The sequence below is a fragment of the Pseudopipra pipra genome, chromosome 6 (genome assembly GCF_036250125.1).
Source record: "Pseudopipra pipra isolate bDixPip1 chromosome 6, bDixPip1.hap1, whole genome shotgun sequence".
Classification (NCBI taxonomy): domain Eukaryota; kingdom Metazoa; phylum Chordata; class Aves; order Passeriformes; family Pipridae; genus Pseudopipra; species Pseudopipra pipra.
Window position 1 is genome coordinate 15,738,027 of NC_087554.1, and position 27,906 is coordinate 15,765,932.

Sequence of the window (27,906 nt, forward strand, 5' to 3'; positions counted from 1 at the left end):
GGCTGGGTTAACACTTTTTACTGCTATCCAGAGCCCTTCCTCTGGCTGCACATGGTGAGAGAATAAAGCTTGTAACTCGGGGAGGAGACAGTCATAATATCTGCTTGTAAAGGGTAAGAAAGAACTGCTTGTTGGATGGATATAAAAGAAACCTTTAATTCCAGCCAGGATAGTCTAATGCTTTAGCCAAGTGGTGGTAAAGACCAAAGTACCACCAGGCTCTTGTATGGGAATGCAGGGGGGCTTCTGGGGAGACAAATGCTGGTCTTTACCCTCACAGAGGAGCAACGGTTATCTTATTGATCACACTGCGAGACTGATCTAAATGGCATTTTAAAGGAAACTGAAATTATTTGTATGTGCTATAATTGGAAATTAGAGCAGGAGTAACACTGGCATGATCTCTGCTTACTGCTCTCTGCAGCCAGGGCAGCTGGTCTTCCTCCACACAGCTCAGATTAACGTTGATTTTTGTGGAAATGGTGTAATTGCTGACAGCAGTGGAGTTGCATTTATGAAACAGACTCCCAGACCATTTTAAAAAAAAAAGTGAATTTTATGGACTGTGCACTGGATGGACCTAGTAAGTAGCTATTATCCTAATAGATCTCTGTAGGTAGGAGGATGTTATACTGCCTGGATTCACCAAGGAGCAGTGTCCTGCTCCCTACAGTTTGCAGATACCGAGAGTCAGCAAATCAGTAATTGTAGCTTCAAACTAATATCACTTTCTTTTTTTTCCCTGCATAGCCTTCTAGGACTCTGTAAAAAGATCTGATGCACTACATAGAATTAGTTGGCTTTGAAGCAGCAGAGTCATCTAGGTGTGAAACTTCAATTTCCCATGTCGTAAAATGAACTGTCATTTCTATCTTTCTTTTTCAGAAAACCCCCACAGCTCATGCCATGAAGGAGGAGAACTTTCTTCGTCGCAGGTTCTCCCTCTGTCCGGCATCATCCACTCCTCAGAAGGTCGATCCTCGCAAGCTGACGCGCAATCTGTTCTTCGGGGCCGACAATGACATCTACCCACTCAGCCCAGGTTGGTTTCTGGTGTGTCAGTGCAGAAAGTGGTATGTCTCAGGTGCTTGACTGCAAGGAGATAATTTAGCATGCTGCCGAGAATGTGAGAGAAGCTACTGCAACACAGACTTACTGGATCCCAGATAGTGCTGCTTTCATGATGCTGTTGTTTATCATTGCTGTGGCATTAAGTGGGAATGGAGGGCATCAGATGTGGGGTTTGTAACTGTTCAAACACTGCATGGCCTCACGTTTAAAAAATGGCTAATGTTTTCAGGTGCTTCCACTTTGAGGCATTTGATGTGTTTCACCCTAAACATTGGACTCATTTAAGATTTACTGGCTCCGTTTGCAGACATTTAATGGCAGGTTTCCCTGTTCAGATTTAGAGCCTAGGATAAATATTACAACAGTAGTTAATGTTCTGTAAATATCTACAAACACTACAAGTACCAGGAATCTTGACAGGTTGCAATGAATGGCAGACTGACTTAGCATTCTCTTTACATCTTTTTTTGCTTTGAATTTCCTAACACCCCTCTTGAAGGAAAAAGAGCTCATTTTATTGTTTCAGTGTTTTTTGCTCACAATAAACATTCAAGTCTTTCCTTGACTGCAGTCTGCAGACAATGCTTCTGTTCCAGTCTATAAACAAGTGCTTCAGGGGGCAGTCACAAGTTTGTAGAGCTGTCATCTGCAGCTGCCATGTCAGTGCTAAATAGTCAAACCTCACAGCACCTTCGTGAGGTCTCAAAACACTGATATCTAGAGAGAGAACATAGCATCTGTCAAAAGGTTTCAGTGTTCATATAAATGTAACACCCAACAAAGTCTCTGGGCTTTTCAGATGTAGAGCAGAACAAGATCTGGATTTCCTGAGCTAATTGTCTTTAAGTGCAAATGTTTCAAGGGCCTCTGATTTTGCAGGTATTTTTGTTTGTGAGTGTCTGCTTCAAGGCAGTGGGAAGCCTATTTTCAGCAGTGCTGACTAATCCTGGTTGTCACTGAGGCCCCTGGAAGCTTCAACAACCTTTTGGTTAATCAAATTGAAAACAATTTGAAATGGGACACCTAAAATCTCATACATTTCAAACCTGGAGGGACTTCTGAAGCACTAGCTGCCCATAAGCACAGTCTGTACAAATGTGTGGCAAGTAAACAGCTCGCTTCTGCTGTCCTTGGGAGCTGAAGGACTGATTTTCCAGGCTGTAGTTGCTTCCCCTTGCTTCGAGGAGATGGAGAGCCATTGCTTACAGTTTGCCCATTCTTCAGTTCTTACCAGAATTTTCAATGCTAAAAAAGTTACTGACTTCCTCACAGTGGTATTTCTGTGGTGTAATCTTTTAGAAACCAGGGCAAGTTGAGGGTTTTAGTCTGGAGGAGGTGACTGGAAGAGTTTGTTTCTTCCTCAGCTTCCCCCATCACTTTGTTTCTCCTGGATCCCTCCTGGCAGCCAGACCAAACAGCCTTTGTTGGGCTTAGCAGAACAAGTGCCTTGAGCCATGCAGGAGCTTCTGTTCTGCTGCACGGTTCTCCCAGGTAACCTCCAGCATGTTGTCAGTGAGGGCAGTAGCCCTCAGAACTGCAAAGGAAGAGCACAGGGCAAAGGATTTGTAAAGGAGAGAATATCCCTTTTAAAGAGGCAGAAGTTATACTGTTTCAGCAAGGGAATTTCTTGCAGGGAGCCTGGGGTTTTGTCTATCCTTACGCTTCTTCTACTCCTTTCATTTCTTTCCCTGTCCCCATGGAGCTGCAGTCTCTTTGTTGTCCTCATATTTCCTGTAAGAAGTAGCTGTCACTCTTCACGTTCGGTTGCCATTTACTCTGGTGGGCTCTCCTTTCACTCCTTTGCTGCTGCTTCTGCCTGGTTTTCCTCTGAGCCTGTGTGCTTCCCTCCACCTTCTCCCATCCCTCTGAAGGATGCTGCTATCACCATAGATAGCAGCAAGCCCAAGGTCTATGTCCATAAGCTGCATCCAATATTTCTCTGTTCTCTGCTTTTCTGTGTTCTTGAGGCTTTTTCAGTGGTCTGTGTTTTGCTGCCTGACCCCAGCAGATTTTCTTTATGTGAGTGCTGGGCTGACTGTGTTGAGTGGGTGCAGTGGGCAGCAAAGCCCAGTGATTTCCTGCCAGGAATTTAGTGGCTGGAACTGCAGGTCTCACAGCACCATCATCTAGAATTCACCCTCCAACAATAAAGGTGTGCAAGTAAATACTTCAGTGAGTAGGGAGTGACAGACTTTACACCTCAAGCAGTCTACACTATGGAGATTCAGTTTGGCAAGAGGATTTTTTCTCTTGAAGGAAATATATGGGAAATGCAGAGGGCACTGTCTGAAATAACACTTTGGACTTTTTGCCTCTTGCTTGCATATGAAAGTGCTAATGGTTCTTGTAACTGAAAAAAAAATGGAGTAAGATATTTTCTTTTTATAGGAAGTTCACAAACTAGAGAGACATGAATTCTTGTTCCTTGTCCGTGTTTGTCTTTCACTTAGCCAGGAGGAGAGAGAACCTTTCTCTATTTTCTATTTCAGAGAATAGGAAATTTATTGGGTGAGTAGCTAAAAGAATTTTTAGAGAATCTCTCTTTTTGACTAGGCTGCAAGATCACACAGTCTTTAAATAAAAATTTAGCCCAGCTTGTCTGCATCCTAAGAGATGTACTTTTATGAATATGGGAATTTTACTGTGAAAGATACATAGAACTACATTTCAGTCAAGGTGTTGCCATTAGGCCATGTGGCTGATATTTACAGCAGAAACAGGTTTTATTGGCAGTAATTTCACATATCAGAGCTTGTATTTCCTCTTGTTGATCAGTCATGCTTACTGTATCATTGTTTATAAAGGGTAAAGGCAAATGCACTTGTAGGATTGATGCCCAGCAGAAAGCCAAAGAAAAGGAATGGTTACTTTCCTGGAAAGGAACTAAATATTTATTTTTCCTGTTCATGAGAGTAATGGATAAAAAGAAGGTATCAGTAATTCTACTCTCTAGCCACAAGACTGGAATGTTGGCAGTTTTCTTCACAATGTGGTGAAGGCTGTTTCCGTAAGCACCACTGATTCCTTTCTCAAAACCTTTTTTGTTATTTGGTGCAAAATTTTTGGGCTACTTTGTGGAGGAACCTTCTTTGCTGCCCTGGTGGCAGCCAGCACTTTTAAGTTGAGAGAGATTCAGCTCTATTTCTGTGGTGGGCATTATGTTTTCTTAATCAGGGAGATAAGAACTTCAGCTCCTATAGCCAGTTAATATTTATCTTCTTGTATGTTTTTAAGTGGTTTCCTATTTATTTTCTTGAGACAGCTGTATCTGTTGTGCTCTGGGTGGGTCTCTCGCTTTTGGACTTTCTGTGCACTTAACTATGTGTGGGGGTTTTTGACAGACTTCCACATCATTTCAATGAAATTTGCTTTCCAAACAATGACTGGCTCTCTCCTTCCGCATGGCTGCAGCGAATTTGCTTGGGACTGGCAGCAAAGATAGCGCTCCCCTGAAAAACAGCCTTTCCCTCACAATTCCCAATAGACTTAATGAGTTTGGTGTAAGAAACTAATATATGTTGTTTCATAAACATACCTTATGGAGCCTTATAAATGATACGGTAAGAATGAACAGTTGCATGTCCCATTTTTTTCCATAATGCTCTGTGAGCAGGATGGTCCATAACCTCAGGAACAGTGAAAATCTCAATGTTCAGGTGCAAATCCTTTTACCTGCATTACTGAGAGAAGGCAGAAATGTCTCATGTTCAGGCTTTTTGTATGGATAAAAGCTTGGAGTTAAGCTTTCTTTAAGAAATGAGACATAATAAAGAATGGATGTGAATTCTGTTATGCTAATAGACACCATTCCCTTGGAGCAGGCAGCAGCTGATTCCCATTAACTTTACTTGAACTTTTAGACCATATGTTACTTTCCCATACATGTGCAGAAAAAACTCTTCATGGGAAACAATTGCAGCAGCTACATGGCTTTGTGAGTTTTTTCCAACCTCCTCTGTCAAGGAGAGTGGGGGCCTATAAAGAGGCAAACAGCATCAGAGAAAGAAAAAAACCAGAAATGCAGGTTCTAATCCATACACAGCAGTGCTTATGGCCATCCCACTTGTCATGGTAGCACAAAGGGACTGTCAAATCTCTGGCCACTGAGGATATTTTGGGGATTTTCTCCTGCCCATGAACATTAAGTTTCTGAGAGTATTACTTAGGGCTCGGTGTTTCCAGGGGAGGAGTGACATCAAAGAAACTAGGTTGGGATATGGGTGCCCTGTTGTTGCACCACCTTTCTGTGTGTCTGCATAGGTCCTTCCTCTGCTTCACTTGCCCACATGAGCAGCGCACGTGCCACCGCTCTTCTCCCAGGCTTCCTGCATCAGCACGGCTGTGTGCACGTGGCACAGTGCAGCACTGGGCCACGGGGTGAGAAACACTTCTAAACCCCCACCCCAACCCTTGTCACTATGTGGAAAGTTGGACAGTTGTCCCACAAAGTCTTTTCTCACATTTAAGAGTTGATACCCCCAACTGCCTGTTAGTGCCTGGATGAAGGGTATGGTTTTGTCCTGTCTCTTTAGTGGCAGAACCCTGTAGCACAGTTGCAGTTCTGGTTATAATAGGATATGCTTGTTCTCTCCTGTGTGCTGGGATGGAAGTGCAGGGCATGGCCATGAGGATATTTATTTTTCAGTGAGCTTCTTGTGACTGGCTTTTCTAACAGTGTTTGGCTTCTTAAAAGGCTGCTCTGATAATTCCGGGAGAAATTATGGCTTCTGACACATCTGTGACAACTTCTGTGGTCTTCGAGAGAATGAGGATTTTCCCTTTCTGGTTTTGCATTATGCGGTGTTTGTTTCCAAGGCTGGCCCACACAATGTTAGAAACGTTTTCAACAGTTCCCATGTCTGCAGTGTGCTACAAATGTATTATATTTCACTGTCTCAGTGGTTCTTTACTGCATCTCATGTTCTGAAGCCCTGATTGCCAACGGTTTTGAGAAGAAAACTACATTGCAATTGATTAACAATGACTATCTTGGTACTTAAAAATCTAGTCTAATCAATCAGAGACTATTTTTTGCTTTTTTCCTTAATAAAAGATCTGTGCTTTCTTTTACTGTAAGGACATGATTACAGTTGGCAAAAAAACAGGATTTATCATAGCATTTTATTGCTTGGACTAGCACTACACATACTCATGCCAGTATATAACGTATGCAAGCTTAGAATATTTGAGTAGTGGGAATCCTTGCTTTTCCAATGCTTGGAAAATGCCACAGAGTTCATAAATACTACTTATAAATTGTAAATCTTTCTTATTTTAACAAATAACTTGATCAGAAGACATCCATCTTCTGCAAGTTGTGTTTAATTTTGTTTTACTAATTATGCCTAGATGCTGTTCTGTCTTCTGTAACATTTTGTGATAATGGTTATTATTTGTCCAACAAAACATGCTATCAAGTGCATCTGTATGTACTTGCCAGATACTGACCAAGGAGGATTGAATAGCTGCTTATGAACTGAGTTGCATTTATTATTTGCTCTGAATGAGGCATGGGGTATGTAAGAAAAGAACAGACTGTGGTAATGTAATTAAAGACTGCATCATAATGGAGACACAGAAGGGAGCTGATTAAGGATGCATAAGCAATCTTATTTCTGGGGTTTTTTCCAGCCTTCATATGCTGGAATTTTCAACCATCATGTTGGTTTACCACTGTATTTCGAGACCTAACTTTTGAGTATCTTGTTGCATGGCCCAAGCATGTGGATCCAGGCTATTTCAAGCTCTGCAAGATCCCTCTCTGTGATTGTGGTGTGGCTGCTCTTTCTCATGACAACTTCCCTTGTGTGATGTTAGCAGCAGTCCTTTCTAAAGCCATGACGAGCCATGGTTTTGCACAGAATTTCTCTGGTTTTGAATTACATTTTTTTGTTGCAGGAAAAGAGGTGGAAGGAAATAGCCCATCAGCACTGAAGGATGAGACACCACAGACTCCAAACTCGATTAGCAAGGTACTCTGGGATAGGGATCCATTCCCTGTCTTGCTTTCATTTCTTCTCGGGCTGTTATTAATCATTCTTACTCTCTTGTTTTTAAGTCATTGAGAAAGCCTCTCCCTCTGTTCCTGCAGGAACTATGTGTGCATGTTTTGAGAGAAAGAAAATGAGTGTTTTTGCATGATTGGGATGACAAAGAAGTCTACACTTTACTCTGACTTGATTGCACCTACCGCAGAAGAACCCTGTTTAATTGGGCCTCGATTGGCAGTGTAATTAGATATGAATAATTATGGTTGAAAGGTTAATTTTGTCAGCAGAGGTGTCTCCTGCTGTTCCTGATCAGCAAGCCATCATGAACCTTAATTGTTTTGGAAGAGAAAACTGTAGTATTTAGTGTAGTGCATAGCATCCGAAACAGTGAATTGAGATCCTGGGAGAGAGCTTTGGGAAGTAGTGTAACAGGAGAGGAACACAAACTAACCAATATTTCCTGAACACAACTTTTCCATCCAACCTGTTACAGAGAGGTAAAACTGGATCTAAAGCCTCTGAGTCTTGGTGTTCAAAACCTGCCTCTGCATCAAGAGTTATGGAGTGCTTGGGTTTGATTTCCTGTGGAGATGGAATCAACCTTATAAATTAGATCTGGCTTTGAGATTCATGTACAGGCTTTTTTGGCCACAGATCCCTAACATGTTTCTGGAGGGTAACTAAAAACAGAAGCAAGACCAGTTAATAAATTTTTAACTACATTTATTGAACTGCGAAGCTGTAAAATGCAAGTGACACCAGCTGAAATGAAAATATAGCACAAAAGAAACAGCTGCAGACAAGTGATTTCTTATTAGACATGAAAATAGTTTCTGCATCTTCCAGTACATTTGTCTACACTCGCCTGGAGCTTGCAGGTTGTTCTCCTGGGATGCCCTGGCAGAGGTCAGCACAGGGAGATGGTGATGAGAGGAGCTCTGGGAGTATGGAACAAGGACTCGTGTACATGTCCTCTGCTATTGCGGGAACCTGGCAAGCTGCAAACCAACCTTGGCTTTGCTTTTTCAGGCAGGTTCCTCTAGGAAGATCAGCCTCCCACTTATCCTGGCAGTGGAGAAGCCCAAGGACCAGGTAACTGCATCCAGGGCTGCTTTAAAGCTAGATGTTTTGCACGCCTTACAAGGAGTGTTGTTGAATTTTGTAATGACTTAGGAATGTAAAGAAGAAGGACTTTTTCTGGACAGGACAACTCAGAGCAGTGAAATGCTGTCCAAAAGGGAGTTTGATTTCTGAGATGCAGGATGAGTCCAAGAGTAGGAATGTATTTATGAGAGTTTTCTGGGTTGAGAGCATGGCTTAACTGTGTTTTCCCAGCCTCTGGGCCTGCCTTGCTAATTAGTCTCCATAGGTGTGTTTTTGAAAGGAGAAGCACCCATGGAAAATTTGGGTACCCACCTAGATTCCTGCCATGCTGTGTGTGCACTGGGGAGCTGTTGATGGGTCTCTCTTTGGTGGTGTCAAGAGTAATTGTTAGGAAGAGTTAAGAGAAAATGCACAACAGTAAACAACTGCATCAGATTTGTGATTCAAAATAAGTGGGGGTCTGGACATGAACTTTGGTTTCACTAACCTAAGCCTTTGGTTTTACAATAGTCAGAATTGCTCTGAAACATCAGTGGACTAAAAACAGATATGAGGATACCAAAACACCAAACTTCAACTTGCTTACTCGTTTGTAGTGTTGCAATTGCTTTGGCTACTGAATGGGCCAGGGCTAGGTGTTTCTTTCCTGCCCAAATGTTCTGCTTAGACACATCATGTCTGATTTGGAGACCTTCTGCCTCACTGAACCTGTGCTGTAGCATTTTTCATTCTCACTTCACTCTGCTTCACCTTGCTGTTATATACACTACCTTGCTCTTCTCCAGCCATGTAACTTGTCTTCTGTCAAGCTTTGCAACATCAGTGACAGTAGGGAGTCCTTATTGTGAAATGACTTGTACCTTAAAAATTTAGGCAAACTGGTAGTCAGTTTGCTTAATATGTAATTTTTCACATCCACTCAGCTATAATGCTCTAAAATGAAACTTTACTGTCAGGTGTGCAGAACTGCAAGCAGGGATCGGTCACACTCTTTCAGTTTAAAAATAAATAGTGATTCCACCTACTTGAATCAAAGGGAAGAGTGTGTGGTAATTGGGTCATGTTTAGATTCCTGATAGCAGGGGGGGAATAATTCTTAGAAACCGAACCATAGGATGTGCAGGTTTAATTAACGGATTCAGAAGTAAATGTTGTAGGTAACAGATCTGTGCCATGAATACTTGCCCTTCTTTTGGCACAGTGGATATAACAAACCTTGTTGGAAATCAATGTTCTTTCAGCAGCACTATTTTGATGTACCACACCACATTGACTCTTCACTCAGTAATGAGAAGGAAAGGAAAGCCAGTCAAGTGATTCAATCCCTGCACTGGGGTTTAGGTAACCTCAAATTCCCAATTCTGCCTTGGATTCCCTGCACTTCCTAGGGCAGATTAATTGTTTTTTTTGTTTCACATCTTCATCAGTAAGGTGGAAACAACTTTACATTTTCACTCAGGCCATATCCACATTGCATGGTGGAACAGGCTGCAGGTTTCCAAGGTTAGCAGAGAGAATGTATTATAAAATCCCTATAAATGTCTGTGAACTTGTGACCTGTGCAGCCATGTGACTGCAGCCACAGAGCCCTGTGCTCACAGGTGGACTGCTCTCTTATGTCTGAGGTGTGAACACGTCCCAGTTGTCATATCTGTACAGACAGTCAAATATTTGATGCTGGAACATTTGCTTTCAGCGTGTTTGTGTGGTTCTTAGCACTAATATATATTTCTGATTTCAGTCGTGGCTTCTCACCCCATATTTTATTAAAACAAATTTAAGGCACAGTTCAACTACATATTACATTGCTAACTTTCCTGCAGCATATTTTCTCCTACTTAATTTTTTAAGTTGAGTTTCTTTTATGTCCTTTACCAAGGGGGAAAAAATTATTATCTTATTTATTTCAGATTGTTTCTCATAATAGTTTCTCTCTTTTTTAGAGCCCTTTAGCATTGTTTTCTGGGACCAGTACTCATAGTTGGGTGTAAAAGTATAACCAAACCTCAAGCTCATCAGGCAGACAGGTAGTACAGTTAGCACACACCTGATAATGACAGGAGATGCCTTTCTCTCATTTTGTGACTCATTCAGTACTGTCAGAGTCCTATAAGGCACTTTTTATTACAGTATGCAGTGCCACATGTTCTTTTTCTTCCTTTCCTGTGCTTACCTATTAATTCTACTGGATGGCGGGCAGCTGGAGTCTCTTGGTATGATGCAGGGCCCACAAAGAATTGAGGTGTATTTTTAGGGATAGTGAGAATAATCTTGAAGCTGGATCTCAGTGGTACTTCACTTTTCCAGTCCCTTGCTAATGCCACAGTGAAGTCTATAAAGCTGTAGGAGTGTGGCTGTTGCGTGCACAGTTATATGATGTATGTGAGGGTAATGCGTTGTGAATGAGTTTTTCTACATGCCTGAATTGTTCAGGCCTTTATTGTGTGATTTGTAATCTGAAATATGAATCTCACTGACTGTTAGAAATTTATTTCAGCCAAAAGTAGTTTGAAACAGCTCAGACCGATCATTTGAGATTTAAGCTGCAGTTCCCATGCTGTCTCGAATTTACTTTTCTAGATCTATGAATCATGCTCCTAACCTCTGAGGTAGCTCAAGACATGGTTACATTTGGGACTACCATAAAAGATAATTTACAAATGTGGCAACCTGCAAGGGTACCGTTCCCTCTGTTCTCCCTTAGCCAGCAAACCAAGGAATCAGTTGTCAGACAGATACAGTTTTGCAGGGATCACCTTTTAGATATTCAGGAGTGAAACATCCCCTGTGTGTGTTGAGCATGGCTTTGTAGGAGAATCTAGTGCTTCCAGGTGGTGTTATGCTCAACTGGACCCTTGCTGGCTTTTCATTACCATACTTCATGCTCTCAGTGTTACGGATGGAATTATTTTGCAGCTAGTTGTCTCTATCAAGACTTACACTCAGTTCCTGTGCCCTGGCTTGATATACCTTGCTTCTTCAATTCCATTATGTGCAGTACTTTAGGGTAATCACTGTTGTCCACAGGGGACTTTGCAGCTGATTTAAAATGAGCAGAGATGTAGCCTGGAATATCCTGGAAAAATCACATGGAGAAGGGATGGGGTTTTGCACTGAGAAGTAGGGATGCTCCATGTTTTCTAACTTGTGTTGGTGCACACGAGCTCTGACACTCCCAGATGCCTCACAAAGGTGAATTTAGACAGCAGTAACTGTTTGCAGAAAAGAAGTCTCAAAGTTGATAGTTTTGGGTAGGCCAGAAGCAGTCCTATCATGTCCTTGGGTTATGTGATCATGATTCCTTATTCTGGTGTTTCTGATGGAGAAGATGAGAGTAAATGGAGGTGCTGAAATTGAAATGATTTACTAAACAATTTAGCAAAACTTACATTAAACCGCAGGTCCAGTTGCTTTTCATTGCTTACTTTCTTTGTTTAAGCTCAGCCTAGAAACAAAAGATGTGCCTAAAGCTGAAGGGGAAAGCAAAACTTTGCTTCAGCTTTCTGTGTGGCACTGTATCTGTAATATATCAAACAGCATTTTTCTCAGTGTGCAACTTCCTGTCTTGGCTCAGATGTTCTTTGAATATTCTGAACTTGTAGAATGATCTTCCCAAGCAGGGCACATCTAAATGATCAAATAGAAATCCTATGAGGTCTGTGACTTGTTCTTTATTTACTATAATTCAGTGCAGTGGAACAAAGCGTTTAACTAAGCAGTAGTATAACTTGATATTTGGAGTTACTTGGATAGCTGAATTTCACCAGTGACTTTCCCCAGATGTTGTTGTCATGTCAACTATTTATTTGTTCAGGCTTCTCAGTTTGTGCTAATCATTGTGCTATTTCAGAGTTGTAAACACAGTTGCCATATCTTTGTGACATTGTTGAAATAAGAGAGATTTTTGTGGTTTTGGTTTTTTTTATTTCAGACTGGAAAGTTTTAGGTGAAGATTATTCAGCTTGCTATAAAATGGCATATCAATTGAAGGGTAATCTTTCCTAATGCAAAGCTTGTTTGCCAGTAAGAATTGTTTCACTGATTCTACTGTGCTTTGGATGAGCTGTTAATTCACAACAACAGTAAAAAGTTTTTTAAAAGAACTGCCTATAATAAATTGAAACCAAAATTGCTTAAATTTGGTTGAGATATATGTGAATATTCACGTCAGTAAGAAGGAGTTTCTCACTTCTAATGAAGCTAATAAATGCAGCTTTTCCATAGTTTTTATACTATGTCAGGAACTTTTGTTTGATTTTTTTTTTTTATTTTTTGTGTGATCAAGTTTTTTAGTGATTATATGTGGAAAAGATACTGGAGAAATTACATGTGACCAAGGGCACGTCTCCTATTGCTTTAGTGAAGCATAACTTACGACCTCAGCTACTTTTGCTCTGCCTTCAGATTCCCATCTGGTCTTGTCTTTCTCTCACTTGGATGCAAAGAATACAAAAGGGCAACTTCTAAGCTGTCACTGCTGTTAATATGCAGAGCACAGCTTGAGAATGACTTTATGTAAATATGTCTGATTTAGAATAATTCTGTCTATTGTGCAGCAAGGATTGCTTGCACTAAATAACAGGATATTCCTCTTGCTGTTGTCCAAGGCACGGATGGCATGCTGATGGGCTGGCATCTGCCACACCAGAGTTGATCACAGGCTGTTTTTCTGTGAAATGATTTGATTCCTCTTAGAAATGAAGTCACCCAAAAGACACTGGATTAGAACAGCCCTATTGTGAGGACTCTGTATGCTCTCTTACAAAGTCTGGCAGAAGTGTGAGGCTATTGTGATGACTGCTAACAGTCAGCAGTGAATCTGCAGAGCTCCATGACTGAGATGGAAAGGAACAGAAACATAACTGGGATAAAAAGTATGTTTTTGAGTACAGTACAAGCCATTGTTAGCTGACAAGGTCATCACTCAGTCCTGGAAAGGACAGATTTGGTTAGAGAACTGAAAAGGGACAACAGTTTCCTACCCCTGCAAGTGCTACCGTAAGCTCTGGTTAAAGTTTTTGGCACATCAACAGTCTTCCCTCCTTATGAGAACCTGTATATGGAAACATACCTATTGCTTTCTTATTAGAATACTCCAGTGGCTTCCTTTAAAAAGGACACCAATTTCTAACCTTCCCATTTTAAGAAGTCTCTTATCTGGTGAATATTGTTCATGTTGCTGCACAGAGAGAGGGCCAGATTCTGATATCCTGCACAAGTGTTATCCCAGCACCCTTGAAAGACTTGCTGTGATGACAAATGGCTTCTCTTAGTTTTCTGCCTGGCTGAGAATGGCAGGGTAGTAGAAAGACATCATTAAATGCTCTTGATGTGCCTTAGACCTTGCTGTGTCTGGGGAATCTTTAGAGCTGATGGCCCAAATTAATTGAATCTTATATGTACCACAAAGTACAATCAAAATTATTAAGACAGATTAATGCAAAAACATGAAATCATATTTCTTCAAGTCACTTATCAGGTTAAACCTAAAGGAACTATCATTACTGTCAGCAGCATGGAGGCCTATGTTATGTTGTCCTGGGGGCTTAGATCCCACCTTTCCTGGGAAAAAGAGGAACTTTAAGCCCAGAAATGCAATGCTTTTCACTCTGTAGACCTGGAGATCACCTGCCAGCAAACTGCTGTTTAGAATATGTGGTGATGCATCCTCATAATCATAACAAGAGGCAAAATCAGGAGGGAGAATCAATCAGTTAAAAAGTAACTGGGGAACAGTGTCAAAAGTTCCAGGTCAGGTACATCTGGAAGCTTGTCCACAACTCCTAGTTAAAACTTGGTTATAGTAATATTTTCTTTCTCTTCATAAAGCATTTTGCAACCATCTCGGGGAGTTGTGGTATTCATCACCCAGCTGGTAGGTACATCACAGGTTTTGGGACAGAGCAGCACAGATATTTGTTTTCCTGTGCCTAGAAATTCCTATGCAGGCAGTGAAGGACCAACGCTGCTGCTTCTTTCTCATGTATTCTTAAGCCTGTCTTAGTGTGCACCATCTCTGTGGCCGTGTTTCCCTTTACAGGCAAGGTGTGCAGATTCAGCATGTCCAGGTGTAGCCCAAACACGGGAGAGGAAATGCCTGAAGGAAGCAGCACAGCAGTTCAGGAGCCCACTACAGCAGCCCCCTGGGCTGCTCATCCAGCTTCTTTAACCAAGAGAAGGACCAGTTTGTTGTGGTTTCAGACAAGTTTCACTGTATTTATTGAGCTCCTAAAGGCTGTGTTGGTGTAAGGGGAGATTATCCCTTCATCAGCTGTTATGTGCTGTGGTTTTATGACAGGCATAGCAGTATTGGCTGGCGCTGGGCACACGGTGTTGTCCTTCATCATGGACCTACGAGTCAACTCTCCTGAAGAGTCAGAATCAATGTCTGTCTCTGTGAACACCACAGGTTTGAAATCTTGTGGTTGTTTAACTCTATTTTTAGCATGACCCAGAGTGACTTCAAGGAGGAGGCAGGTGGGGCTGGTAGAGCAGTGAAAGCGCCTCTGTCTGTGTCAGTGCTGGTTCCCCATGAGCAGTGGATTAGGGCTCAGGTTTGCAGTGGTTTTTGGAAGCCTTTCTGAATTCATCTGCAAGTAAATTTCCCCAAGTTAAATGAGCTTAAGGGGCAAAATTTTATTCTTTATATAAGTTCTAAGGTGTAATTGTCTAGACAACAAAGGACTGTACTTTGTTTTATTTGGTTGAACAAAAAGCATTCTTTGTATCCTGATGCTTTGCAGGCACCTGAGCAGTATTTCCTAGAATCTTGGGAACATCTGTCCTTTTTCTGCCTCTCACACTGGCTAATGAGGAATAGTACGCGGTGTTTCTCTCTGTATCTGATCTCTCAGGCCAGAGGGAGTGAAATTACTAATAAACAGTTGGCTCAAGGACAGGACATTCTTCCTGCTAATTGGGAGAAAGGGGGAGAATTCTTCTGACTGGTTTCAGAGGACATGTCTCAAATCATGAAAGCATAATCTCCTAATAATTCGAATGGATTCTTGCTCAGAGACATTTAAGCACTTGGAAATGTTTCTTCATAAAGAAAGGCTTATAGCATATCTCCCAAATGCCTACTACTGCCCTTTGAAATGTGACAAAGACCTTGTGGGCACAAGTCTCTGCTCAGATGTCATATCTGTGCAGAGGTTCCCACCATAAATCTTGTGTTCTTACTGTGAAGTCTCAAGCACAGAAATACAAAATATGCATCAGAGATTGCATTGCAGGCAGAGGAGGCAGGCTTAACTTTCTATGAAAACAAAAATGGCAAATACTGAATAGTTTTCAGGAGCCCAAGAGGTGGCATTTTCTTTGAGTGGAACCAAGTTGACTTCTAAACTAAACAGTCCAATCAGGGACCTCACTGGTCTTTATGCACCATCATAAAGTTTTCATTTCTCTATTCTTAAGTATTACATGTAGTTCTGTTTTTAGTGAAAAACTACTACAAGGGTGAGAACAAGTAACAGGTTCTACAGTGACTGTGGCTCTGTTGCAAACAGCACCTTCAGCCCATAATTTCTAATCCTGCGTCACCTACTGGTTTTGGTCAGTTGAGCATGCTCCCTTATCTCCCATTTCTGCTCCTGCCACAGTCTCCAAAGCACAGCTGACGGCCTGTTTGCTGTGATCTGGTCATGCATTTGTGTGGGTTTTTTTCTGAGTCATGTGAGAAGGACTGATCTGGCTGTCATTAAATATTTTTCTGCTCACACTAACGTTCAGCATAGTTTGTGGCTGTAGTAGCCTGAGAGGTTTCTGTGTCACTGGGAGGGAAAAAGAAAGTGGGTCTCTCGAAACGAAGGCACTGTAAAATGATCACATCAACTCATGACATAAAGGAGAGAGAGTCTGAGAGCCCAGTGGGTTTGTTTCACATCATAGCAGTAATTTTATAAGTGGGAAGTATATTTGATACGTTTTTTCCTTAGTACAGCTCATTTTTCTGTCATATTCATTAAATCAAGGTGTCCAAGGGCTGAACTTTTTTTATAAAACTGTCATGCATAAGTTGGAGAGACAGTGCCTGACCTAAAAGATCACAGTCTGAATGCATCAGACACATGAAAAGCTGGAAGGAAGAGAGGTACAGAGGAAGAAAGTAACTTCCCCAAGGTCACATAAAAAGTAGCAGAGACCAGAGTGTACCATAATTCTCACACCTCCAACCCTCCCTAGGTTTTCGACAACTTGCTGACAATACCTGTCCAAGTGGGGGTCTTTGTTGTGAGCTGGACTGCAGAGAGCTGTACTTTCTAAGTGTATTTTATTTTGGTAACAGTAATATTGTGATTATGTCTAGCAGAAGTAAAGCATTTTCTCAGCATGTCAGCACAGTGATGAGATCAGTAGCCTCTGAGAGTGAATTTAAACAGCCCTGACAGTATCAAACATGATTTGAAGTGACTGTATATATTTTGTGCCTTACTTTGCAAGGCCAAGACGATGGTGATTCACTGTATTATCTATAACATTATTAAGTAATTTTTTGCCCACTCGTTTCTGGACATTTCAGCTAAGGCAATAGTCATTGCCAGTATCAAGTCTAGTTCTGAAAGATCTATAACAGATTCCCCATAATTTTAATTCCAGTAATTGAAATGCTTTCAGATCTGAGAAGAGATGAGTAGTTTTCAAAGATAGGAATAAGTTTTTGTTTTGGTTTGATTTTATTGGGGTTTTTTTTGTTTTATCGGATGGAGTTTTTTAAGGAGTTTTGTGTTTGTTGTTTGTTGTTTTGTTTTGTTTTGTTTTGTTTTGTTTTTTTTACCAAAATTAATGACTGCATGGGAGAAATATCAAGAAAATTTGGTGGGGAATTTTCCAGCCAGATATGAGTATAAGAAGGGAGTTTGGACTGCACTGCAGGTATGCATTTTGTGCACCTGCTTAGTGTTATGCTGCTGAAATCTGCAATCAGCTCCCAAAAGATATAAACAACTGTTATTAGAACATAACTTAAACATCGTCATGTTAACACATTTCTATTTTCTCTCTCTCTTTTTTTAGATTGAATATAAGCTTTGCAATGGGTCTGACAAAGAATGTGTGTCTCCCACAGCCAAATTCATGAAGAAGGAAACACTGAAGGTATGTGCAAAGCAGCCAAGTCAGCCTCAGCTGACTTTCTTTTACAAAACAAATAGTACCTTCCAAACAAACCACTGGAACTACTTGGAGCCATTTCCCAAGACACAGAGAAGCCTCTGAATCTTGTAGGAGTCATTATAGGCCAAGGGCATTTACAGGCTCTATATAGAGGATTAGATTATGTACTGAAAGCAGAACAGATCAGTGTAATTATTTCACTATGTTTGTATGTTCCAGACCCATTAGGCACCTCAAGAGGATTGTAATCCTTCACTGGTTTTGTTAGGAGGGGTTTGCCTAGGCAATCTGAGCAAATTATAGCTCAAACACTTGCTTGTCTACCAAACCTAAATATAAATAATTTGGTTTGAGTGAAATGAGATTTAGTATCTTGAATTTGAGGGTGAGGAGGACTGGGTATTCAGCCTCTTTCCATTCCCCCTAAAGAAAAGACAAACTAGGTTATGTTTAGTGAAACTTCAGGGACAAAGAGAATGTCTGTTTTTGTTCTTCCTTGTGCTCATTTCTGGGGAACCTGTGCTGGGTCAAGTTCTAGCTGTGCTATACATAGCTGTCCTTAATGCATTATGTTCCTTCCTCCCCCAAAAAGGCTGTGATTACAGCAGCTATATTTTCTCTGTTCTCAACCAGGTACAGAAAAAAAATTACAGACAAGAGAAGAAAAGAGCTACCAAACAACTCTTCAGTGCTCTGAAGGATCCCAGTGTAGTGATCACAGCAGACTGGCTGAAGGTATTTAATACAAACCGTTGCTTCTCAAGCTGTAGGGAAAAAGAAGTGAGAAGTAGTCAATGTGTCTGACACTTATTCAGAAGCACTTTTTTGAGTGAAGGAAGACTGAATAATTTTGAGTTGAAATAATTTTGAGTTGCTGTAAAGCTGTACTTAAATAACTGCTATAAAAGTGGAACTATGTGGAATCTTTACCTTCCTTCTTAACCTAACTGAATCCATCTGTTCCATGTCCTTAAGCAGCAACAAGGTCTCAAAAAGTGCAGAGTGCAAATAGAAGTGATGATGTTTCTTTCTTTGTTCCTCTCTGAAAGTGTCTGTTGGCCTCTTCCCATGGATGTGGTTTTTGTACTGAAGAGGGAGTAGACAGGAAAAAGCCTGGGCAGATACAGCTTGTCCTATTGACAGTTGGAGTTTATGTTGTCGTGGCACAGAATTAAATGTATTGGACCTGATGACAACTGTAATTTCTTCTTGTGCACAGGCTCAAGTAGTGACAGCTTCTCATTGAAGTCCTGAAACTTTGTATGTGGCAAAGTACATTTGGATTGACATTGAGAGATGTTGCCTCTGAGCACTGCTTTTCTCCTCCTTTGGGGCCATTTAGTCTTCTCAAATAATGGTGAATTGGTTGCCCCTTTTCTATTGGCAGAACTTAATTTCCAAAGGTGACAAGGTGGTCTTAGGTCATAGGTTGGACTCGATGATCTCAGAGGTCTTTTCCAACCTAATTGATTCTGTGATTCTGTGAAACAATACAATTGCATTTGACCAATGTGAAAAACCTCCAACATTGTTCTACGACCAGTATTAGAGGCTGGAAAAGTGACATGCTTATAGTTTATTTGAGAAATTAGATTGGCAAAAGAGTGTTTCCATAGTGTTTACTGTTAATGATGGATAAATATTAAGATTTTTTTTTAAATACAAAATACCTATTGCATGTTTGCTGTGGCCGGAATTTTCTGGTGAGCAACATATAGTGCTGAGCCACAAAAACAGAACGCTGACATAAGACTTGAGTTTTGGCCTATGTACATTGAAAGCAAGAAGACCTTAGGCAAGATCTAACCTTACTGAGAAGCTTCTCCATTCTTAAAGATGTTATCTGTAATATACTCTATCAGATTTAATGTCTTTTATACAAGAGAGAGCTGCACTGAGCTTGACAGAGAAGTAAATCAGCTGGAGATGGTACTTTTAAAAATGGGGTATTTGACAAAACCCATTAATAGCTGTGTTTTGCAGAACACTATTAAAATGACTTATAAGTCAAGTTAGACTAGCTATAACATTTTTATATGCAATGTTCTAATTGGCATGTCCTCCGTGATTGTTAACAGATCACTCTCACATGGGCCAGCAGTGCTGATTGCCTAAAAAATTAATCAAGCTGCTAACACTAAGGTAGTAATAAAAATATGAAGAACACTAAGCCAGTAATAAAAATATGAAAACTAGATTCTGATATTCAGGTTTGCAAGGTCTGTGGTTTTGCTATGAGATCTCTAGGACTGCTCAGATAACACAGTGTATTTTCCTTAGGATGTGTGTAGTGGTGTGGCCTTGGAATAAACATACTGGAAGTACTGTATAAATACTGGATAAATGCTAGTTTTCTTTGAAGGAGCAACCTAAGTGTAACTTTTTGTCCTCTCCCTGCTTTTTATCCAGATTCGTGGGACTCTGAAGAGCTGGACCAAACTGTGGTGTGTCCTGAAACCAGGAGTGCTGCTGATTTATAAGACGCCAAAGATCGGACAGTGGGTTGGGACAATCTTGCTCCATTCTTGTGAGCTGATCGAGAGACCTTCCAAAAAGGATGGCTTCTGCTTTAAACTTTTTCATCCTTTGGATCAATCAATCTGGGCTGTAAAGGTAACAATCCTGATGAATTGAACAACCTCTGCTTGGTCACCAAAGTTTCTGAGCACTAATGTTATCTAGATTTGCAGTTATTTGGTTGCTGTTAGCAACTGACTGCTTAAAAAGATTAAAGACACCGAAGCTTGATCATTATATGACATCTGAGGAACATAGTCCTTGTGACTAGTTCCAGAGATTTTTCATTCTTGGTGTATGGGTGCATGCATAGACTGAGGAAATGGGAAATGTGCTAGTTCAGGAAAAAATATCAATCCCTAGAAGTTTTATCAAACCATGGCCTACATCTTTAAATGGAATTGAGGAATAGACCCAATAACTAAATTCCCCAAAACTCGGACACACAAAGCACCAAGTGCTTTGCACAACACTAGAAGACGGCTGGCAAAGTGACAAAAAATCAGGTTGATAATTTGACCTTTTTTTTTTCTAATGTCTCTGAGGTTTGGATTTGTTTGCAATGAACTTGAAACTCAGTGGTCTGCACAAGCCTTGACTGTTCCACAAAAGAGTGACTTTGGATATATTGCCTTTATTGTCTCATCTTTGAAATAGAAATAGCAAGGTTTTCTCCCCTTCACTTTTAGTTATTCTTCAGGCTGAGACAATCTCTTCCTGTACATTCAGTAGCTCTTGCAGTGACCTCTGGATCTCCCTGTAATGCACATGATGAATAGTTTTTCACACTTCTTAAAATAATTCCCTGCAAATTTTAAAGAGCTATATTTCTTTTTCTTCTTCCCTTTAAGAATAGACAAAAAAAGAAAAAAAATTATCTAATGCCTGTGAGCAAAGAGGAAGATCCCAGTACCTCCTGAGAGGTGCTGAGAGCCACATCTATTAGATACCCTGAAGACACAACTTAAATGTTCTTGAACTCTTGTTTCCCCCTTAAAATCAGTGACTTGGCAGAGTTATTGCAGACATAATTTCTCTGGGAGACATCATGAGTGTAAATAAAGCATTACAAGCTTGTGCCTTGCTGCAAGGTGGTGAGCAGAGTAAATGTGCTTGGAAAGACCCATGGGAGAGCAATGAAGACACTTGTCACTGGCATCAGAAGTTCTAACAAAACAGGGAAGCCCTGTGCGAGCAGATCAAGCAGATGCCCTTCTGCTCATCAGTGCAGTTAATTGAACAGTTTTAAACATAGCTGTACAATCACTATAAAAGCTCTTTTGATTTTTAATAAGGTAGGAGGAGAGAATTAAAATTAACCTCAACAACCAGGGATAAGAGCTGCTGATTTCTGTCAGCAGCTCAGCTCTGATTTGTGCCTAGATGCATTGTTTTTGCTCAAAGTCCCAAGGGTTTCTTTGCTACCTTGCTTCTTATTCAGTTTTGAGAGTCTTGATGCTTTTTTAATTCAGAGCCTTCACCCAAGAATGTTGTTGATAATTTACTGTCTGTCAATAAAAGCATTCCTTGTGATTTGACAGGTCAAGTGAATTCTTCTGAGAAGCACAGTCAGGAGAGATAGGGAAAAATAGAATCAAAAGTGCAGTCAGGTACTGAAAAGTAGTGTGGCTGACAGATCTGAAGGGTTGTGTTAGAATGCCCTGCCCTTGATATAAAGCATCCAAAAGAAAGAAGTTTTTATCAACATTTATATGTATTTGAGTGTGTGTATGTATATCTAATTCTTGTGTCTCTTGAGAAAATACATGATAGAAATAGGAATTAGTATATTAAATGTGAAGGGAGTGTATCTCTGAAAATGTTTATGTACTAGAGGAAATCCAAAGAGGTTTAAATTTTAAAGTCAAAGTAATATTCTAAGGCTCTTGAGACATACTTAGAGAGCTACATTTGAGCTGCATACTAGGAAATTCTCTGAAACCTGAGTTCAGCCTGGATTGTTGTCTGTGATAGATGCTTTCAGCCATGAGGTAAACACCAAAATATACATCAAGAAGAAATCCACCAGTGAACTTCTTGATGTCAAAGAAGCTGTCTGCACTCTGACAACAGTTTAAGGCTGAAAGTGCCAAAAATAGTTTCATTTTATGTCATTTCACAGCCTCCTTTTAAAGCAACTGGAGGAGAATTGTCTGATCTAAATTGATTGTGTATAACTATGCAAAGAAGGTCTATTTTTTGTGAAATATAGATTAGCCTAAGCTTAAGCAAAAAGCCCAAGTTACTGTCCATCACAACAGAAACATATGTATAGATAAATAATAGATAATAGAAAAATATGGATCAACAACTTTCACTTTTGCCCAAAATGGCTTGTGAAATTTTCGGGGATTGTCCAGACTAGAGTTCATGGTCCAACTTTGACTTGCATCAGGGGACTTGCAGCTAACTTGTGTTTATTATTGAACACCTTTGTACGTGTTGGCCTGGCTGCCCAGCGTATGTATGGATCTAACTACAGGGTTCAGCCCTGGAACAGATGACTGGTTCAGACACTGCCATAGGAATTTATGGTAGTGCTAGCTAAGTAAATTTGATGTGCAGGCATTTAACTTTGGTTAGAGTGGGGTGAGATTTTGGGCCGCCTTTCAAGGTGAAATGTAAGGCCATTGCTTATAGTTGAAAGCTAAATACATGCACCAGGGTACTGTTTTCCTGTGAAGTTCTCTGGGGTCTAGAGCTCTTAGAAGCATATTGCTCAGGGAACAGGTTCTTTATTCTTCACCACTTCCCTGGCTTTTTGAGAGTTTTATCCTGAAACTCCTTTGCAGTGCAAATGAATTAGACCTTTTATCTATTTGCTCTGCCCAGGCCTTTGTAAATCCAAGGCCAAACCCACCAAGGTCTCAAAATCAGCCAGCAGTGCAAGCAGCAGTAAGAAAAGGTTGCCCCACATGTTCCAAATGCTGCTGCAGAGGCACTTTGTTTGTTGTGTGAGGGCAGCGTGATCTCACGCTGCTCCTGGGAAGAGACATGACTGCAGGAGACTGGGGAATGCCAACCTATGTGGGTGTCTGTCCTCTTGCTTCGCAGAGGGAGTGTAGGACTATCAGCTTGCAGGGTTTGCCTGGCTGTCCCAAAAAAATATCCTGGAATAGGTCTTGTTTCCCTTTGAGCTTGCTCAGAAGCTGGCTGAACAGCGTGGTGTGGAAAGGCTTTCGTTATCTGCAGCTTGTTCTGACATTTATTTAGAGCACTAAGTAGATAGGGGTCAGACCCACTGCATCTGGGAATATATATAGTTTTCATTTTGTTGATTTTAAAGAAATTTGAGTTATTCCTTTAAAGAAAAAGTCCTAGTAATGGGCTTGTGCCCCTGCTTTTCCAGTTGTTTATTCCATTCTAGAATACAGTTTCATCTTCATCCTTACAGTTATCCACAATACTGTTAATGAGATTTTTCCCCCTTTTTTAAGCTTTGATTTATAGCTTTCCAAGATGTCATACTACGTAAAACTGTCAGTCCACTCAATTTTTCAAAGCCTAGTCACCCCCCTATTTGATAATGACTTTTGACTCTCAAATCAAATGTAAAGACAGTAATGAGATGAAGGTTATCCTTTCTTAGCTGTACTGCCTGGAGGCTTCAGCTTAGCTCTGGGTCCTGATGCAGCAGGGATAACGCTCACTTTTACTGAGAGGTGGTCATTGTCTTGGAGGTCTTGGGCTCTAAACAGACGTGATACTCATAGGCTGGGAGACAGAAAGCATCATTATCTCTGCTGTGCAGATACAGAACATCATTTACTCAGTCCAGATGTTGACTTTATTTTTATGGCCTCCTCTCTTTTCTTTGCTTTCTGTGGGAAATGGCCACCTCCATATATGAACATGCCTCACTATTGCATGTTTCCTTGACAGAGTGACCTGGCTGGTTCTTGAGTTTATCCACATGCCTAAATGTCTCTTAAAATTTTGTGTTATCCCCTCCTTCCCATGTGCTATCCCTTCTTTCCCATCTACCCCTTTTTTTTGATATTGTTTCTCTGTATATGTACTGTTTGGTTGTGGGTTTTTTCCTCAAATAGAGCAAATATCAACCTCTGCACTGAAAACACAATTAATGGTGTTATCAACAGTTCTCAAACACCCTGCTCAGCTGCAAGCCACTGAAAGGAAAAATGCCATGGGGAATGATGCCTGATTGCATTAATGTCACTAGTAATGTCTTAAGCTGCTCTGCTCTGGTTTACTAATCAAATCTCAACCTTGCCAGTCCTGACTATTAAGCCTTTAAACAGTCTTAATTTTGTGAACCTCCTGTGGGAGAGGGGAGGGGAAAAATAAAGTGAATAACGAGGATCCCAGTTTCTCCTGGCAGCAGAGGAACCCCGTAGATGTGAAGGCAAGAAGCTTGACTGGAGACTGCTGTCTTCTCAGCACTTCATCTTTGTGGCGTACACTCACATACAATTTTATGCTTTTCCGATGCTTGCATTCTTCGTTCTTTCCAAATTTTGGTTTTCTGAGTATAACTTGAAAACAAAAATCCAGTTAAAAGCACCATTTAACTATGAGGCACTTGTGTACAGAAGCAGTTTTCGCTTGTGGTCACAGTTCTGCGCTTATAAACTAATGCCAGGGAGAAATCCTTCTTTCAAGAGACAGGATTGGATACTATAACGGCCTGTGTTAGGGAGAAGAGTCATATTCAAACTGCAGAAATCTGCCTACAGATTTTCAGCACTGTGTGGTATTTTCTAGAAACTCAAGGAGATCTGTATTGGAGCATCCTGGAGAAAACTGCTTGTTCCACCCTGCAGTTGTCACAGTGGGCATGCGAGTATTGGTGATGCTTTCTGCTCTGCTTTTAGTTCTGACATCATGTCTGCATATTTGAAGAAGGACCTGCTTTTGTGTTTTTTGTTACAAAGTGAGGAAGAGAAGGAACTGGAGGAGGCTGGGTAACTTTGGATATGCAATGGAAGAGGAGGGAGCCCTGTTTATTTCAGACAGGTTATGACGCAAAGTCCATACCATGTAGAGGATGAAGCTGTGCTCACTGGGTACCAGAATTGCTTTTTCTTAGCAGCTTCTGTAGTTCAAAAGCAGAGAAAACAGAGAGGAGATCGAGGTGGGAGCCTGTGGCTCCATTGGAAGTGCCTAATCCAAGGTGGACTCTGCCTCCCTGGGCATCATTTCTGGAGGGTCATGCTGAAAGGATGATGGCAGGATGTTTACAAGACACTGTTTTCTTTTGCCACAGCTTCTAAACTAAAAGCAACATAAACATGCAAAGCCTGAGGTGGCTGTCACCCCAGGCACTACAGAATAAGGGTTCTCAAAGGCTCAGGATTTAGAGGTGAAGGACTGCAACCCCACAGCACATGCCTGTGCTGGGAGACGTCTGGTCCTCAATCTGTGGTTTTGCCTGTCTCCACCTTTCCCACAGACAGGTTTTCAGGATGGAGTTTTCCCTTTGTTTCCTTCCAGAAAAGCTGCTGTTGCCTCTCTGCTCAAGGCACTCACAGCACAAGGTGTGGCTCTGCTACTTTTGTGGTGGTGCATGAAAGGTGTTTCATTGTGAGTCCACATGCACCTCGTGGAGCTTGTAAGACATGCACATGGGCCATTCAGGTTTTGCACAAAGAATAGAAAATATTGGCTAATAGAAAATATTTGACTGGTTTTGTCCGAAATGACAGCAACAAGATCCTTCCATTTCTGAAGATCTGAGTGAACATAGTAGGTTTTGGGCTGAGCATAGGTTAGACCAAGCCCCATTTACGTAGGAGCTTGTTACTGCCTTGGAGCTGCAGCAGCAGTGTCATGATTACTAGTAAGTCTTTCTAAATTACTCCATCTTCTCCTTCTTTCTTTCCTATCACAATCATGCACACTCTGCCTGGGAAGGGTAGAAAGACATTGAAGAGTCCATTGCAGCTTCTGTGCCTTACATCTTTGTGTCTGTGTGCATTTCCAGGGGCCAAAGGGAGAAAATGTTGGTTCAATCACTCAGCCTCTTCCCAGCAGCTACTTGATTTTCAGAGCAGCTTCCGAATCAGATGGTAAGTTTGGGGTTTCATTTGCTTTCTCCAGATTGCATACTTTCTGCTAGTTAAAAAAATACGTTGATGCAAAAAAATTGGTGTGTAAAGGAAAAAAGGGCGACTCACCCAGCCTGAGTGATGCTGCTACTTATCAGTGGTTGGAGTAGATCAAGCAGACTACAGGCACATTTCATTTCTCTCCCTGAACAACCACCTTTCTGTCCATTTGTATGGAAGAAGGACCTAGGCTTCTAAGAGAGGAAAAACACTAAGTCAGTATAAAGTAAAGGATGAAGAGAATTGATCCCAAAATTTAGATGAGAGGGGAGTTTAACTGTTTTCTCAGTTCAGCAGAGACTTCAATGTGTTATCTGCCTACGTCTTACACTAGGTAGGGATCTGTTGGAGGAAAATGGCATAGAAATGTTGAAGAACTGTTGATAGATATCTTTCAGCCACCAGAATTTTCCTGTAAACTTGTTGTGCCAGGGTTTGCAGTGTAACAGGCCCAGATACTGGTAAACCAGCCCACATCTAAAATACCATTCTGGGAATTCACAAAATTATGGAAGGTAAATTTAGGTCAATATATAACAGACATGCCAGCTTGCTATGTGAAAATCTCTACAAATGACTTTAGTGGACCTAAAATATCAGTGATTTATAAGTAGATAAGAAGATTAAAAACATGTTCTCATTCCATTTGACCTTCAGACTACTCTAATTTTTTTTTTCTAGCAAATTAACCCAGGCTGTTCATTTAATGGATATTTTTCACCTACCCCACCAAGGGGGGCTCATGTATCCCATGTGCTCCTTACATGGAGTAGAATAGCTTTAGATTTGTTCTAATGTCACCTGTAAAGGCTCTCAAGCTAGCAATATCTCCCAAGAGATCATCAGAGGTAAGACTTTTCTAGCTGTGATCTCTCTCTTTGGGTCATACAACATGTGCTGAAAAAGCACAAAATAGACCATATCTGGCACATGAGAATTTTCAGTATCAAAATGACTGTGGGAAGTTTTCTGCCCAGTGAATTATTACCTGTCTCTGTTATCATAAGAGCTTAAAATAGTGAGTTACCGGAACACATTTTGAAAGCCAAGATATTGGCCAAGATTCTTGGGAAGCATGCAGAGGCCGGGCAAATGAAAGCAGAGTTACTTTAGAGTTTAGCATGATTTTCCTTTACTTTGTCTCTTCTCAGTGTTAGATGAAGAGCTAATGTGGTCAAGGGAAGCAGGAGGAACTGAGATACCTCTCAATCAAATTTCTTAAACGTGTATGTAGAAAGTAACTGGGGCCTTTGGTTCAGGATGAAATAATATATGCTCTTGAACAGCAATGCCCTAGAGCCACCTGCACAGGTGTGGAGCACCCACATTATGCCTTAGAGATTCTGAGACTGGGGAGGTGACTTCTGCAGCCAATGTGAAGTGAGGCTTTGGGATCTGACCATTTAGCAGTTGACTTAAAAAAAAAAAAAAAGATACTGTATTGCACTAGAAATATTAGCATGAAAAATGGTGCAATTTTCATCTGAGTGAGAGTATTTGACTTCACAGCTGAGGCCAGTGAACAATAAGCAGTGGCCGTACCTTTTGCAGGAAGGGAAGGACATGAATCTGCAGACAAGAGGGAAGAATATCTCCTTCCCAAACACAAGAGCTGTCCTGGTGCTGTGACTGCGCTGTGCTCCTTTTGTTTGTTAGTTAGCCTTTGTGGGGGCAGTTTGGGGATGTCCACTCCATTGGGCAGGGTAGATGAGCTGACAAATGGGCAAACACATGGGTGTCACACTTGGAGATGAGTGACTTGGAGATGGTATTAAGGTCAGTAGGTCATGTAAAACATGTGCAGACAAAGATACAAGGTGCAGCAACTGTTACATTTAAAGAATTCTATATAAACTGCAGCAAATTAGGGCTTGTACTTTGCAGTTAATACAGTTTGTAAGCCCAGGAGACACCACTGTAATGGTTGTAGACTGCTACACAGCTTCACCTGTTGTAAAGAGGCTGCTCCAGAAGGGTGTGCCTGAATTTGTATCATTTCTTTAATGCACTGGACAAACCTGGAAGATGCACTTATGGTC

The 27,906-nt window shown here is 41.0% G+C and overlaps 1 protein-coding gene across 5 annotated transcripts in view; it reads left to right on the plus strand.

Annotated features, from left to right (window-relative positions):
• Nucleotides 1-27,906, plus strand: part of OSBPL5 (oxysterol binding protein like 5) — a 176,814-nt gene that overhangs the window by 113,250 nt on the left and 35,658 nt on the right. For 4 of the 5 annotated variants that reach the window (XM_064657521.1, XM_064657523.1, XM_064657526.1 and 1 more), the window contains exons 2-8: nucleotides 886-1,042; nucleotides 6,970-7,043; nucleotides 8,091-8,153; nucleotides 17,184-17,264; nucleotides 17,916-18,017; nucleotides 19,692-19,895; nucleotides 25,744-25,828. In XM_064657521.1, the coding sequence (XP_064513591.1) occupies nucleotides 886-1,042; nucleotides 6,970-7,043; nucleotides 8,091-8,153; nucleotides 17,184-17,264; nucleotides 17,916-18,017; nucleotides 19,692-19,895; nucleotides 25,744-25,828 (766 nt within the window). The remainder of the gene's footprint in view (nucleotides 1-885; nucleotides 1,043-6,969; nucleotides 7,044-8,090; nucleotides 8,154-17,183; nucleotides 17,265-17,915; nucleotides 18,018-19,691; nucleotides 19,896-25,743; nucleotides 25,829-27,906) is intronic. The other variant, XM_064657525.1, reaches the window with a different exon arrangement.